The sequence below is a fragment of the Coregonus lavaretus genome (assembly GCF_964263955.1).
Source record: "Coregonus lavaretus genome assembly, chromosome: 17".
In the NCBI taxonomy this organism is placed as follows: domain Eukaryota; kingdom Metazoa; phylum Chordata; class Actinopteri; order Salmoniformes; family Salmonidae; genus Coregonus; species Coregonus lavaretus.
In genome coordinates this window covers 35,336,181-35,352,906 of record NC_140004.1, presented here as the reverse complement: position 1 = coordinate 35,352,906, position 16,726 = coordinate 35,336,181, and the positions used below count along the sequence as shown (strand labels likewise).

General features: G+C 43.2%; 1 protein-coding gene and 1 pseudogene across 2 annotated transcripts in view; one reads left to right on the top strand and one right to left on the bottom strand.

Annotated features, from left to right (window-relative positions):
• Nucleotides 1–6,732, top strand: part of LOC311144466 (NADH dehydrogenase [ubiquinone] 1 alpha subcomplex assembly factor 2-like) — a 44,490-nt pseudogene extending 37,758 nt beyond the window's left edge. Inside the window, exons 2-4 of the transcript XR_014615579.1 lie at nucleotides 2,966–3,055; nucleotides 3,890–3,930; nucleotides 5,441–6,732. The product of XR_014615579.1 is annotated as an NADH dehydrogenase [ubiquinone] 1 alpha subcomplex assembly factor 2-like (transcript). The remainder of the gene's footprint in view (nucleotides 1–2,965; nucleotides 3,056–3,889; nucleotides 3,931–5,440) is intronic.
• A 93-nt stretch (nucleotides 6,733–6,825) lies between these two features.
• Nucleotides 6,826–8,536, bottom strand: LOC311144467 (small integral membrane protein 15-like). The gene is made up of 2 exons (XM_084180492.1): nucleotides 8,315–8,536; nucleotides 6,826–7,469 (listed from the first exon to the last, which is right to left on the bottom strand). Exon 2 carries the CDS (start codon nucleotides 7,435–7,437, stop codon nucleotides 7,213–7,215), a length of 225 nt encoding a protein of 74 aa, XP_084036618.1. The 5' UTR covers nucleotides 7,438–7,469; nucleotides 8,315–8,536; the 3' UTR covers nucleotides 6,826–7,212.
• Between the last annotated feature and the right edge of the window lie 8,190 nt (nucleotides 8,537–16,726).

The following is a 16,726-nucleotide window of genomic DNA, read 5'->3' as shown; positions in this document are numbered from 1 at the left end:
TCGTTGCCCGGGTGGTGTGTTTGGGATCATTGTCATGCTGAAAGACCCAGCCACGTTTCATCTTCAATGCCCTTGCTGATGGAAGGAGGTTTTCACTCAAAATCTCACGATACATGGCCCCATTCATTCTTTCCTTTACACGGATCAGTCGTCCTGGTCCCTTTGCAGAAAAACAGCCCCAAAGCATGATGTTTCCACCCCCATGCTTCACAGTAGGTATGGTGTTCTTTGGATGCAACTCAGCATTCTTTGTCCTCCAAACACGACGAGTTGAGTTTTTACCAAAAAGTTATATTTTGGTTTCATCTGACCATATGACATTCTCCCAATCCTCTTCTGGATCATCCAAATGCACTCTAGCAAACTTCAGACGGGCCTGGACATGTACTGGCTTAAGCAGGGGGACACGTCTGGCACTGCAGGATTTGAGTCCCTGGCGGTGTAGTGTGTTACTGATGGTAGGCTTTGTTACTTTGGTCCCAGCTCTCTGCAGGTCATTCACTAGGTCCCCCCGTGTGGTTCTGGGATTTTTGCTCACCGTTCTTGTGATCATTTTGACCCCACGGGGTGAGATCTTGCGTGGAGCCCCAGATCGAGGGAGATTATCAGTGGTCTTGTATGTCTTCCATTTCCTAATAATTGCTCCCACAGTTGATTTCTTCAAACCAAGCTGCTTACCTATTGCAGATTCAGTCTTCCCAGCCTGGTGCAGGTCTACAATTTTGTTTCTGGTGTCCTTTGACAGCTCTTTGGTCTTGGCCATAGTGGAGTTTGGAGTGTGACTGTTTGAGGTTGTGGACAGGTGTCTTTTATACTGATAACAAGTTCAAACAGGTGCCATTAATTCAGGTAACGAGTGGAGGACAGAGGAGCCTCTTAAAGAAGAAGTTACAGGTCTGTGAGAGCCAGAAATCTTGCTTGTTTGTAGGTGACCAAATACTTATTTTCCACCATAATTTGCAAATAAATTCATAAAAAATCCTACAATGTGATTTTCTGGATTTTTCCCCCTAAATGTATCAGTCATAGTTGACGTGTACCTATGATGAAAATTACAGGCCTCTCTCATCTTTTTAAGTGGGAGAACTTGCACAATTGGTGGCTGACTAAATACTTTTTCCCCCACTGTAAATAGGCCTACCTGGCATACATCTTATTGCTTTCACCGGTGCTGTGTCTTAAGATCCGTGCAAACGAAGGAAAGGAGAGGAGGAGAGGAGGCCATGTATGCTGGACATAGTCTACTGCCTCATCCATCCACATGTCACATCTATCTGTTATCCTTGGACCAACAGCAGGCTCATCAGTCTGATCTCTCTCTCTCTCTCTCTCTCTCTCTCTCTCTCTCTCTCTCTCTCTCTCTCTCTCTCTCTCTCTCTCTCTCTCTCTGTGTGTGTAGTGGTGCCATTTGTCCATGTCCACTGGTCTTCAGCTCTGTGAGGTTTAATGGATTCGGCTGGAGTGGAATGGTGATGGAATGTTGACAGATTGATGTTGCTTGAAGCTTGTCCATCCAATCATCCTTCACAACAGCTAATGTGTATTACATTCGCCACAGATCATCTCACTAGCTGCTACATTCATAATGTAGAGAACAAACGCCCTCTCTCCTTCTCTCTCGCTCTCTCTCTCTACCTCTCTCTCTCTCTCTCTCTCTCTCTCTCTCTCTCTCTCTCTCTCTCTCTCTCTCTACCCTCTCTCTCACTCTCTCTCTCGCTCCTTCTCTCTCTCTACCCTCTCTCTCTCTCTCACACTCTCTCTCTCTCGCTCTCTCACTCTCTCTCTCTCTCTCTCGCTCCTCTCTCTCTCTCTACCCTCTCTCTCTCTACCCTCTCTCTCTCTCTCTTGCTCTCTCTCTCTACCCTCTCTCTCTCTCTCTCTACCCTCTCTCTCACTCTCTCTCGCTCCTTCTCTCTCTACCCTCTCTCTCTCTCACTCACTCTCTCTCTCTCGCTCCTTCTCTCTCTCTACCCTCTCTCTCTCTCTCACACTCTCTCTCTCTCGCTCTCTCACTCTCTCTCTCTCTCTCTCGCTCCTCTCTCTCTCTCTACCCTCTCTCTCTCTACCCTCTCTCTCTCTCTCTCGCTCTCTCTCTCTACCCTCTCTCTCTCTCTCTACCCTCTCTCTCACTCTCTCTCGCTCCTTCTCTCTCTACCCTCTCTCTCTCTCACTCACTATCGCTCTCTCCCTCTCCCTCTCTCCCTCTCTCTCTCCCTCTCTCCCTCTCTCTCTCTCTCACACGTACTTCTGGGAATGTGAAAAAGACATCATTAGGGAATGTTGTGAGAATCTTTACTGCTCAATATCTTTCTCTTCATCCCTTCATCCCTCTCTCTCTCTGCATGTCTCTCTGGATGTCACTGTGCATGTCACTGTGCATGTCTCTCTGCATGACACTGTGCATGTCACTCTGCATGTCACTGTGCATGACACTGTGCATGACACTGTGCTCCACTTGTTTAATCAGCAGTTTTCCCAAAAAATAATTGGTGGTGGCCTTGCTGCTAGCGCTGTAGAATACAGAATGGGAGAGAGTGTTTTAGTATTCCTCTCAGCTCATCTCTCTTGTGTTGCCTGTCATATCTGACCTCTTTTGTCTCCTGTACGGCTTGACGTTGATTTGGAGGGCATTGTTAGCGGAGGGCTGCGATTGGATGAGGGTGTCAGTGAGGGGGGCTGTGGTTGGTGGGTTAGGAGGGCTGATTTACATAAGGCTTAGCCCAGATTTGGACACACTCTGAGAGATCTGAGGAGCAGGCCTGAGGGCCACAAGCTAATCATCCATGGACTGTCAGAACACTGTCACCCCTCTGTGTGTGTGTGTGTTTTGCGTACGTGCGTGCATGTCTCAAATGTGTTTGTCTGTTTGTGTCGGGATTTTTTTTATGCGCTTGATTACGTGTCTATTTTCCTGCATTGATGTTTTTAAAATAATCTCTCTTTCTCTCTCTCATTGTTTTCTTAGGGAGGATTGTCCGGACCAAGCGGATGGTGGTGGTGGTTAATCCTACAGAGTTTGAGTAACTGGAAGGCAGCATACCCTCAGAGTGGGATGGTAATGTGGGGACATCGCTGGGCGGGGTACTGATACTTTAGCTGTATGCTATATGGACGCTTGCTAGTCTCCACGGTATGGTCTAAGTCATGGACCCTGTGAATCTGGGGCTCTGAATACCACTATAGTACAGATTACATAATAGTACTAGACAAAAATAACTGTACTAGAACTAACATTAATCACCTATTTATTCAGAAATGTATTCATGAATGTATCAAAGGCACCCTATCTGCCATTCTCAAAAACGGTTTCCATTTTCCATACAACTACATAGAAAATGTTCTCTGTCTTTGACTTGCTTTAGAGAAGGAGGGAGCGATAGATGGAGAGAGAGAGGTTTATGCAAGGATCGGAGGAGAAGAGATCTGCTGTCTCTTGCTTTATGCTGTACAGTAGTTTAAATGCATACACTGGGCCTCCCGAGTGGCACAGTGGTCTAAGGCACTGCATCGCAATGATTGAGGCGTCACTACAGACCTGGGTTCGATCCCAGGTTGTGTCACAACCGGCCGTGATCGGGAGTCCCTTAGGGCGGCGCACAATTGGCCCAGCATCGTTTCGGGTTAGGGGAGGGTTTGGCCGGGGGGGGCTTTACTTAACTACACAATTAAACAACTGATTCTATGCTGTTACATTGGATATGAAGTTTAACGGGCCGTTTACACTAGAAAGCGGCATCGTGCAGTGAAACATCGGAAGCTATTCACTTTCAATGGAGGCTAGCGTGGCTAGGCAAGTGCTGCTTGTATAGTGTAAATGGCCGGTAACTGTTCATTTTGTTTGTGCAGTGTGTGGGTGTTCTAACTCTCGTCTGTCTGTTCCCTTCTCCAGCTTGGATCCGAGGCAGACGGAAGCAGGCCCCCTCCATCAAAGTGCGTACCCCTGCTGTGTTTGTGGGGGGCTCTGGGGGACTGGGTACGGGGAGGGAAGAGACTAGGAGAAACACTTTGTTTAGCTTTTTCTCCGTTTTCAACAGAGCCAGGAAATGTTGGGGGACGGGTGTTAAAAATAAACTATAGCTTGAGGGTGCTAGTGAGTGTAGACAGTCACAGTAATATGTCCTAGTTTACTTCCTTTATGTTTGTATAAATATCTTTGTCTTTCTGTGTCCATCTGTCTGTTTAGCAGAGGATGGGACAGGTTGTGGGTGGTGGGGGTAAATCATAGCGAATGATAGAGGCCTCTAGTGGCCAAAAGGCCATATTAGCATGGGCAGTGCCGTTGAGGGCTTCCACCATTTTAATGTAGTCAACTGGGTGGGACTTCCAACTTCATTGGCTGATCCATCCTGGTGACCCTGTTGGAGTCATGTTCAACTGGGTCATCAGGAGGGATCAGCCAATCATGAAGAAGAAAATTGACGTCTTCAAAATGGAGATTGCCTCAATGGTGCTGCCCATGCTGTCACAGACCCTATAATGGCACAGATATAAAGATGAGCCCTCTATCTATCTCTATGGGCTAAACCGTCACACTTCTCATTTTGGTGGTGTCCCAAATGGCACCCTATTCCCTATGTAGTGCGCTACTTTAGACCAAGGCCCATAGCTAGACGTCAAGGGCTAGGCCTACATCACAGAACAGGATCAAAGAGTTAGCCTGCTAACTTTCCTATTCTCAAACAACTCCATTTTTCATAGAGAACAATTTACTTGGAATTGAAGTGATAGAACTGCCTCTATATTCTCAATAACTCATATTCAGCTTCTAGATGTACAAGGTTTATGTTATCGACTATAGCAGAATGCTTATTTGTCCAGTGAAATGGAGGCTATGGGAAAGCCTCTACAAGGCTAATGCCCAGGCAGCCCCTCTCTGTGTACTCCATGCCAATGGCCAATGCCGTTCCTACCTCAGTGTCGCCAGAACATTCTATTCCAATTTTCTGCATACTGTCTGCCCAGTGCAGTTGTCCACAGCTGGACAGTGGTGTAGCCAAAACCGCTCCCCCGGTACTTTATGCCCTCCCTCCCTTAACGTTTCATTTCGTCCCTGTCCAAGTTTACATAATTTGATTGGATTAAATCCTGTCATTAACAGGCTGGAAAAGCGGTTCAATATGCTCGCCTCGCTCCCCAAAGCAGGGCTGTTTGGCCCTGGTCTCCCCTCTTCCTTCACAGCCTGCTAGTTCTGCTGCCAACACACAACAGCAAGAAGTCCAGGCTTCCCTCCCTGGCCATGGCTCTCTGGCTCTGCCAAGGCAAAACTAACACCACGGACTGGACACTAGCTTTAGCTGCCGCTGATGTGTGATGTTCAGGGTTGAGCACTTATGGATGAGTTAGGAGGACTCCTAACTATCCCCTCAAAAGGACTGAGTCTGTTCAAAAGCCTTGGTTTTACCTCTGATATTAAATCTGTGAGTGTGTGTACCCTTCACAGGAGCTGGTGAGGAACCAGAACTACAGGGAGCACATAAAAGGCAAGGCGAGGGAGGTGGAGGAGAGAGAGCTGCTTCTGCAGGCTAAGGAGTATGAGGAGGGGCTGGTGGCTTGGCCTGCTCAGACCATAGCCAAGGGCCACGCCGCCGCTTCCAGCTTCGGCCAGCCAGAGACCAGCGAGGAGCCTGTCAGTACAGCCAACACATTCCAGCCTGGCTCCTGGACACCCGCAGTCAAGAAATAGATACACACACACAAACTGGGTCACGATAACAGTATTGCGATACCGCGATACTGGATTTTCCAGGGTAAAAAATAAAACACGAAGCAGACTGAACTATATAGTCCTGTGATATAGCTTGGGGGGAGCGGGAATGAAGGCTAGTACAGGGAACTTGGGGCTGGAAGGTGGACTGGGTCGTATTCATTAGTGCACACTTTAGCAAAATGCTTGGCAATGGAAACAGGTCATTCCAAACAAACTTGACGTAAGCGGTTTCCGCTGCAACCGCGTTGTATTACTGTTTGCAGTAATGAATACAACACTGGACATGATGTAAACTAATGGGAGCGCTCAACGCTCTTATATGAAAAAGCTTTTATTGCGTTGAATTAGGGAATACTTGACATAGTACATGGCATTCATGGGGTGTGGAAGACACATTTTATCTGATCTCCCCAACTATACTGTAAAGGCTTTGTATATAAAGTTCTGTTGTAGGTAATCAAGGTATATTTGATGATTTTTTTGTGGATTGTAAATGAAACTGCCAGGCTTGAGCAAACTGGGATGTGATGTAAGTGCTGGCAAGTAGGTGGTACTGTGTTTTTCAGTTGGTAGATCATGGTGTTTGCAATGTCATAATGGTGGGTTCGATTCCCGCTGGGGCCACCCATACAAAAAGGTATGAACGCACTATTGTAAATTGATTTGGATGAAGTGTCTGCTAAATGGCATACATATTATATTAAGTTCTTTTTTTTTTTATGGCTTTACGTATTTGGTATGATTATACACCCCCAACACACACTCACCTGACACTACAAACCTTTTAAACACATTTTTTTGCATGAAAACGACCTGGATCACATCTTGGTCGAGTTCCTGCCCGACTCCATAGCAGACTCCTGTCAGATCTCAAAACGCTTGGACAGGTGTTTAATTATCAGCTAAACACATATGATATAGCAATCTATGTCCGACTGAACAGTTGATGACATGGCATGCAACCATTGGTTGATGCAGTGCAACGCCTGCGCATCAAGTCGGGCAGGAACTCAACCCTTTTCAGTTAAACATCATACAGGCAGGGTTACGGGGAGTTATGTTTTGCAAGAAGAAAATACAAGCCTATTTGATTTAGAACTTAATTTAATAAAAACAAGCAAATTATTCGGATATTTAATAAGTAATTTAAAATGCAGAAAAACAATCAAAGTAGTTAATGAAATCATTGAAGTGAGGTTGTTACAAATGGAATGCTAAGTACTGCAACACCACCATAATCAGACAGTGGATCTCCACATTGTGAATTACGCAGACAATCCTGGTTTACACGCTGATGATAGCCCAATCAAATGAGCCTCCTCTGTCTATACAGTTCCCTCTCAGCACCGTAAGGCCTACAATCCTTCCTAGACTGGACAGGAGTGATGGTCTGTGGTCCTGCACTGGACTGGGTTGAGGAGGCGAGGGGGAGCGGTGTTGCAAGTGAAGAGAGCGTTGAGCATAGCTGTGTACTGTAGCTATTCTTCCTCCTCTCGCTCTACAGCTCAGTCTTTCTTGGTCCTCTTGGCCTTGGCGATATTCTCCTGGCGTTTCTGCTTCTTCTTCTGTTCGCGGTCGCGCACCTCAATCATCTTTGCCAGTTTCCACGACAACAGGGCGCTGGCGATGAAGAGGGGTGTAAGCGCCAGGATGACTGTGGTCAGAAAGCCGTAGGGGTCCTTGGCCGCCCACTCCACCAGGTACTCCGCCCACGCCTGCACGTCAATCATCCTGATCGCCAACAGCAACTCCAATCCCAAACCTGGAACATGGGAATGAGGAGAAGGTTTATTATTTAAACAAATCAGAAGCTTGAGGCAAAACACTGCCGCTGACTGGCTACAATTGACTCACCACCAACAGGTGCTGCTACTCCCCAAAAAATAACACTTGTCTTTTCCTACTAACACTGACTTTGATAAATTGATGAGGGGAAATGTACTTAATACGAATGTGATGTGTTGTTTTCTCACCTAACGTTAGCTATCTTAAGATGAATGCACTAATTGTAGTTCACTCTGGATAAGAGCGTCTGCTAAATGATTTAAAATGGAAAATGGAAGTAGCCTAGGCTCTGTTGCTACAGCCACAGACAGCTTCAGAATCTGGTGACATCTTTTAATTTCAAATCTAACCAATGTTAGATTTACATTGGATGTCTTTTATGTTAGACTTTATACCTACCGAGTACTGGTATACAAGTGAAGAAAAAAAAAAAAAGGCCACTAGTCAAACTGCCTCTGTAATTTTAAAGTCTCAACCACAGATAGTTCCACGCCCAAAATAGGTATTCCATGAGCATAAAATAGCCTATCCACAACGCACTGAACTGAACAGACAAATTACTTTAGTACTGGAGAAGCAAAAGACAGATTGCCTCTTTACAACTAACATTAGCTTAGCCACTAACCGTTAGCTACATGAACTCAGTAACGTTAGGTTAGCGTCTGTAATCAATCAAGCTAACGTTAGGTAGCTAGCTAGCTTATTTGCATTGTAAAACAGCCTCATCGCCCTAGTAACTTTACTCTAGTTTCGCAGTAGACACAGCGACAACAATTTAAATCAAGGTTATATAACAGTGGTATAATTAAATGAAACACTCACCTAACAGAGCTTTTTATTTTTATCCCACGTTGATCTGGCACTACCGCCAGGAATTGGGTTCTTGCAATTGGTTATGACGTGTACAACCTGGCATGTATGGAATTGTAGTTTTACTGTGATAGAAGGTCGTCAGTGACCAAACGTTGGTACATTCTAGACTCAGACTCAAGACAAATTCAAGAAAGTTAATGGGTGCGTTTGAGCGGATCACTTTTGTCAAGCCGCCTTTCAAAGTGTGTTGCATTATGGGACCAAAATTGCGCTCGTTCGACATTGCAGCCGACTGACTGATCTACAAATCACCTCGCATTATAAATAACTACTCATTATTATTTGTAGATCAGTCAGTCAGTCAATCACCATTTACCCACAATGCATAATAGATTTGATGCTCCTGAACAAGTCAGTGACAATCGTTGGTCACCACCATTCAAAAGTGTCTTGCGTTATGCTTACCAAAATTGGGCTTGTTCGACATTGAAGCCGATAGTACAGGCGACTGCCGACTGACTGACAGTGGTGTAAAGTACTTAACTAAAAACACTTTAGGCTACTACTTAAGTAGTTTTTTGGGGTATCTGTACCTTACTTTACTATTTATGTTTTTGACTACTTTTAGTTTTACTCCACTGCATTCCTAAAGAAAATAATGTACTTTTTACTCCATACATTTTCACTGATACCCAAAAGTACTCGTTACATTACGAATGCTTAGCAGGACAGGAAAATTGTCCAATTCACACACTTATCAAGAGAACATCCCTGGTCATCCCTACTGCCTCTGATCTGGCGGATTCACTAAATACAAATGCTTTGTTTGTAAATTATGTCTGAGGGTTGGAGTGTGCCCTTGGCTATCTGTAATATATATATATATATATATATATATATATATATATATATATATATATATTGTGCTGTCTACTACTCAAATCGTGCTACTCATTATTATTTGTAGATCAGTCAGTCAGTCAGTCATTATTTACCAACAATACATCATGGATTCGAGTGGATCATTTTTGTCAAGTTGGTGACCATCGTTGCATTATGGGGATAAAAATTGTCAGACTTGCGCCTAAATTTCGATTGCATGAACTTTACAAAAATCATGTGATCAAAGGTCATGAAGTTTTGACTGCAAGTTTCTGCAATTGCTCTTCACCAACTTCATGCTGCAGCCATCACTTGCATTGTGGGAGGCTCTATTGTCAACCAATCATTAGGGTGTTTTAGTTTGACTCACACAAAAATGACCAAAGACATGACTGAAACAGGAACCAACTTTGCGGCCATTCATATATAGCAGTCTACAGTGGATATACACATTTTATGACTAATTGATTGTACAATGTACACACACCACAGGAGGTTGGTGGCACCTTAATTGGGGAGGACGGGCTCGTTGTAATGGCTGGAGCGGAAATAGTGGAATGGTATCAAATACACCAAACACATGGCTTCTTCCATGTGTTTGATGCCATTCCATTTGCGCCGTTCCAGCCATTATTATGAGTCGTCCTCCCAATGACACACACATATTTTTCAGTTTGTGAGTGTGTGATATTGGGGTTGGAGACATGTTTATTTCGACATTATAAGGAAAAACTTTTATAAACAATGGCAACACTGGCATGTTGATCTAAGGCTTTCTGTTGGAAAAACATATTAGTGTCTGACTTTCGACTGTCACAGATGCACCTCCCCTGACTTCACTCCTCAACTTTAGTCTACAGTCGGTTGCTTTAGCCTTACCACTCAAACGTGGCCATTTCCTAGTGTGACATGGTAGGAACTATAGTTTTTGTACATGTTTCCCAGGATACCCTAATTTGTGGTGAACAGGTAGAAATTTATAAAACCACCCCTAGACCTTTTCAGGTGAGAGTTTTGTGGCTTTATTTTGAATGTCGTGTGTCATAAGCAGTGTTGGGGAAGCTGCTCTGAAAAGAGACAGTAGTTTACCACACTACCAAGTTAAGCTACACTAAAGCTACCCTTAAGAGAAATATAGTTGACTTAACTAAAGTTACTTTGAAAAAGTAGTTCACTACATCCAAATTACTTTGTAAAATATGTTCATATGTAAATCTGAAATGTCAATGATTACAAATTGTAAGAACAAATCACTTTGCGGTCATATGTTAACATGATGTGTAATTTAGCCTATTAAACACAAAAACTAAATTTCAAATGAGAATTAGGCATGTCTGATGCGAAAGGAAATCATTGGCTACTTCACCCATATTTTATATTTGGAAAAAGAGTAGTGTGTAGTTCCAGTAGTTAGCTACACCGCTACATGGCAAAACATTTATTAACTACTGAAAACACTACCTAGATTTGAATTTAGTTAAACTACCACCAAGCTACTGCAAAATGTAGTTAACTTACTGGTGGAACTACATGTAGTTCATTACTCCCCAACAATGGTCACAAGTGTGTTTCTTTGAAGGCAACCATTTTGGCCAATGGTGGAAAGTGTTCAAAAGGCAGGCCTATGTAACTTTATCTGCATCAGTGTTTGTTTATTTGTGTTTAAACCGAAGAAGGCAGTGTTAAATGTCATTCGAATCGATGGTCAAAAGTTTTGGTCACCAGTTTTTTTTTACATTTAATGACAAAATAAAAAGTTGAATAACACAACAAAGGAGCATCAGGCTGTCTGAACTTCCTGTGTGGAAGTATTGAAACCAAATCAGGTTTGGTCACACCTGCAGTTCAAAGGCCTCTGCACACAGGGGAAGGAGAGGGGGTCAGACTGAAACACATGCAGGACAACCAGACAGGCAAATGCACATACCATTTTAGTCATTTAGCAGACACTCTTATCCAGAGTGACTTACAGTTAGTGAGTGCATACATTTTATTATTTTTTCATACTAGCCCCCCATGGGAATCGAACCCACAACCCTTGCGTTGCAAGCGCCATGTTCTACCAACTGAGCTACACGGGACTGTGTACCAAGCAGAGGGCTTGCTTTTAGTTGGGATTTTTAATGCTCATTATTAGACTGGGCAAGGTTTTTCTTTCCTGTTCAGTGAACGAGTCTCTGTATTTTTGTGATGGCAAATTTGTAAAATAGAAAATAAAATAAAAATCACAGCATGCAAAAGACCATAGGTTTATACTAGATCAAATTATGATTTGCCTACTTGGAATGTGCACCTTTCTGGACCTAAGCTTTATTGCCTTTATAAATTATATGTAATGGGTCTGTAAGAGGTGAAGTCGTTTATAGAATATGCCTTATTTAATCAGTAATACAACGTTTTGTTTATTCAGAAATGTTGGTGCTTGAGCTGTGAGATGGCTGAAATGGCTGCTATGAACTGGGTTCACTGGATAAATATGAATATTTATTGTTCCATTTCTAAATCAGCCTACTGTTTCTACATTGCATGTTATTCTATCAGGCTATACCAAAAGTCAAGGCCTATAGGCTAGTTATAACGTATTCTATTCACAAACCCTTTATGAACATGGGCATTCATAAAAAGTGACCCCAGTTTTTAACTTACAACACAGGAAAAGAAAATGAAGGCACTTTTGTCAAACGTGTGTGTGAGAGAGAGAGAGCTTGATGAGATAGAAAGCAATGTTGGAATTTATTCTTGGTATTTATTTTTGTTCATTCGACAGAATGAGGGAGAGATAGGCCATTGTTAATTGAATAAGACCCGTATTGATAAAATGACTAGAGAATGGACGAGCCTTCCATATCCTCACTTTCCTCCCACGCCCTCTCCTTCACTGACAGTTGAGCCCTCTGAACTTGGTAAGAAAACAACCCAGTCACTCGTGAGGTTATTGAGAGGAGAGAGCCTACGGTTGTTGAAGTCTTCAATACCAAAAATGCGTCATCAACTCTTGCCCCTTTTACCCCTGTGGCAGTGGTGTAGTGGTCCCTGGAGAAGTGGGTATACTCTCAGTATTCACCTTTTTTTTTTTTAAGTAGTCCAGAAAAAAGCCCTGTTTTAGAAACAGTGACATGTAAGACTATGATTTAGTTTACCCAAAAATATGTAATTTCTACTTGCACACTATTATAAAATGATCATGACTTGATTAGGAGCAGTTTGTAGTTACTACTGGTCACAAGAGCAGCCTGGATGAATGTAAAATGTATTTATCATGAGGCAAACAGGAAATGGTGTTTCGATTATTTTTTGCACATTTATTTAAATAAAATACTTCAAATCTGAAGGTGACAATGCATCCTTGTTCATATTGCTATATGCTTTGTTTTGAACATGTTCATTTACCGGTAAATCATTCAACAAAATATGTTACAACAATATTTAGTTAACAATTAACAAAAATATATGCATTAACAACACATCAACAGTGATATACTCTCTCAACCCAGCACTGGGTTTCTGACCTTTGCTCATACTACAGTATATTCCAGACAAATTTGCTTTCTGCAGGAGCTTTCACACTGCACTGTCTAGAACGCACCGAAGAGGCAGCACGATGGCTCTTCAACCAGGTCCTTGTATATTTTCTAGGATCAAACTTGGAAGTTGGTGGGCCGTTGATATTAATCATCATCAAGTTTGATATGTTTGAGATCAGAAGGACAGCCCTCTTGTCTGAGCTTATATTGTTCATAAGGCTAAAATTCCTCTCACACTCTGCTGTACCGACAGGGAATGTTTTCATACAGTTCATAAGTGGTTTTAGGTCCTTGGGCTCACTACTGGGCTCTTCCAGTAGGTCCCGCATCCCATTCAGTGCTTGGTCTGTGCACAAGTTAAATCGCTTGCACAGTCGCTTAACTTGTTCTTCACCATGGCGGATGCTGGGCTTTGATGGCCACTTACTCTGATCAAGGATGCTGAGGTCCATGATGGTCTCATCTTCAAAAGACAAGCGTTTCTCCAGATTGTTCACAAGGCTTTGTAAGAACTGGCCTGGATTGATAGACTTCAGCTTTGCATTTGTTTTCAGGGCTATAGACCGATACTCCCCAGTCTGTTTTGCTTCTAAAGCCTCACTATATTTCTCACCTGGACTCTCTTTGAATGACTGGATCACTCTGATTGAGCGTTTCAGCAGATGCTCTGCTCTGAGGAGCGTTATAGAACGAGACTGAAGCTCCTGTGACAGGAGACTTAGTTCATGGAGAGTGTCGTACATGAGGCCAAGGTCACAAATGAATTCTGGACTTTGAACACGGTCTAACAAACCTCTGTACATCTGCCTCTCTTTGGTGGACCTCATCTCATCACTGCAAGCATTTTTAAAGTGCTGCACAAGAGCTCCCAGGGATGTCCAAACAGCACGAACAGTCCGAAAGCTACTGGCCACCCAGCGTACATCCAAGATTCTGCCAATGCGAAGAAGTTGTGAGCCTACTTCAGCTGCTGCATTAACAAGTTCACGTTCATTTTTGTTTGACACACTATACAGAGAGTATAGCTTCTGGATAAAAGTTTTAAAGTGATTGACAGAGTTTACCTCATCAACTGCATCTGACACAGCAAGTTCAAGTCTATGGTTCATGCAGTGCCATACAAAAAGCTTTGGGAATCTCAAAGTCAGTCTGGTTGCTACTCCTGACTTCTTTCCTAGCATGACACTGGCTCCATCAGATAAAAATGTTACCCAGTTTTCATGAAGCCACTCTTCTGTAAAGCCAGCATTAGTTAAACAGGTGAGTAACGCCTGTAATATGCCATCTGCTCTCTGATTTTCCAGTTCAACAAGTTCCAGGAATATGAACTCAGGGCTTTCTTCTTGAATTGATGCTTTAATAGAAACTGTCATGACAGCTTTGTGACTTAAAGAAGATGCCTCGTCAATTAGGACAGCTAACTTACTGGATGATGCTATAATGCTACTGATGATTTTGCTCTGCATCTCACTAGCAACATGTTGTATTATTTGTGTTGCACTGTAACGTGAATGAAGTATTGAGCCCATTTTTACACCATTCAGTTCCTGCAGCTCAATGAGGCTCTCATGGTCAGAAAAGGGTCGGTTCTTTTTGGCCAGATGGTAGGCTGTTCGAAACACAGCTTCAGTTTCCTTCATGTAGGACTCAGTCATAGTCTCCACTGCATTCTCAATGGCAGCTTCTTTCTGTTGCTCTGCCACCTTCACAGCCTGAGTGTGGGCCTTGGACAACGCATGTTTCCTCACCTTATTTCTCAAGATTGACAAACTTGTTGTTCTACTTCCCTGGCCAGACACTTGAATTTCAAAGTTCATCCATTCTCTTGAGAGCGATACACCTTGTCCTTGCTCCTTGTCGATCCCAATGGAGTTCACACTGCTACAGACCAGACATCCTGCGAAGCATAAACAAACAATGTAACTACTCCTGTATCCACAGCTGTACGTGTGCATGGTCCTTTACACACACACACACACACACACACACACACACACAAAGTTATCTGTGCCCACTGTTTCAGAAGTTACCCAAACTAGCAATCTACCTAAACTTACCCAATTTTTTGTTTTTGGATCCCAACCAGGGGTTCTTGGATTTGAAGTCTTCTGTTTGTTTAGCACTCCACAGGTCTGGCCAGTCATTATTGATGTCTACAGACAACAACAAAACTAATTATGCATCTCCCTGTCTCTCTCTCTCTCACACACTTACACACACACACACACACACACACACACACACACTACTGTGATCACAATAGTCATCAGCAAGACATGGGTCCCCCTCTTTACATTAACAATCTGCATAACCAAGTGGAAATATTTTCAGCAAGTGAAGCTGAAGCATACAGGAGATTAGTGAGTGAAATACTTGGGAGAGTTTATTTAACAAAAAAACAACAAATTTAACACAAAATGTACAAAATGTTATATAACAGTAGCATTGTAAAAAACAAACATGGATACAGACAAAATAAATAGAAGGGCAATAAAATAAATAACATCACACAGAAATTCAAAATGAGGCTTAATCTGTCAAAATCACCTTTTGTTACAGTGTGAGGCTTCACTTTTCAATAAACTGGAGATGCAATTTACTGCCTGTGTGTTCTGACCTGGTGGTGGTAGACTGGATCCTTCTCTATGCTCACACTGACTTGCCTGGCTAGCTCCCGGTTGAGAGCTGCCAGGGCTGCTGGTTTTAGGGGTGGGGTCTGCCTGGGCCTGATCTGGGCCTGATTTGTGCCTCTTTACAAAAAAGTCTGCAATATCTCCCTTCCTTTTCATGGTTACCTGTCCCTATACAAAATAAGACAGCCTGATTAGACCTCAATATTGTTTTAGGCTGAATCTTAAACTATTTGTCCCCATTCTTGTGTTTTAACTTACTTAAAAATCAACTACCAGCTTAGCTACTATGCAATTAAACTAGATCATATAGGTTAGTTAGGGCTAAGTAACTTGGCTAATGTTATAATTTAGGGCTTAGTAACTTGGCTAACGTTATAATTTAGACCTTTACAATAATAAACAAGCTTCATAAACATTGAGATAATCAGTTTCATCAGTCTGGTATGAAATTCTTATGAACTGGGTTGATTAAACACTTACTGAAAACCAACAATGCCCCGGTTTCCCCACATTATCCCAATCTACGTAGCTAGCTTCATAACGTTAGCCGACTCGCACTAACTATTGGCGGCAACATCTCTTCTCCTCTAAATGTGCAGTCACTGGCAATTTGCCAGTAGTTTAAAATAATGATTCATTTGGAAACCACCTTAAAACTTACCTCAGAATGATGTCTTCCATCAACTGGGGTGGCACACCGCCGCTTGTGTCCTTTCTTCATCCGTTGTTTGGTCTGCTGCCGTTATCGTAGTCAAGTGGCACCGGCACCTGAGTTTTTTTTTTTTTTTTTTTCACTGGCACCTGAGGTATTAGCGATATTTTCCTCGGCATGACCCGCCCTACTCTGCCTCTGATTGGCTCATCAGTCCTCATGCCTAAAGTTAACCAATCTAATCAGTGAAAGCAGCGAGTACCAGCCAATTAGAGGCAGAGGAGGGTGGGTCATGGCTTCACTATCCCCGAGGAAGAAAATAGGCAATCTGACTCACAGATATTACTGAATGATGCGCATCAGGGGGGATTTAGAAGTGGGTATACGCAATGCTGACTGAAAAATAAGTAGGTATACGCCGTATACCAGCGTATACCCTGGACTACACCTCTGCCCTGTGGGAAACTATAAGACCGCCCTTGGATAAGACCCCGCCTTTAAACTCAAACACTAACAAACTTCAAAGTGTTTTCGGCCCCCAGGTCCCCGCCCACTGGGGCACCGCCCTCTCGCTCCCGAATGGCTTCACAAAGGATTTGCCGACGTTCGGGAATTCCGCCTATAGCTCCTTTTTTAGCGCTACTCGTGCGCTGGAATCGGTCCAGGATGACCAAGGATTCCACCCATCTCCGTTAATTTGACAACACAAAGGACTTCACCGAACCCAAAG

Bases quoted from the DNA above. Each gene is read 5' to 3' on its own strand.
- LOC311144467 (XM_084180492.1), bottom strand. From the start codon at position 7,437: ATGATTGACGTGCAGGCGTGGGCGGAGTACCTGGTGGAGTGGGCGGCC.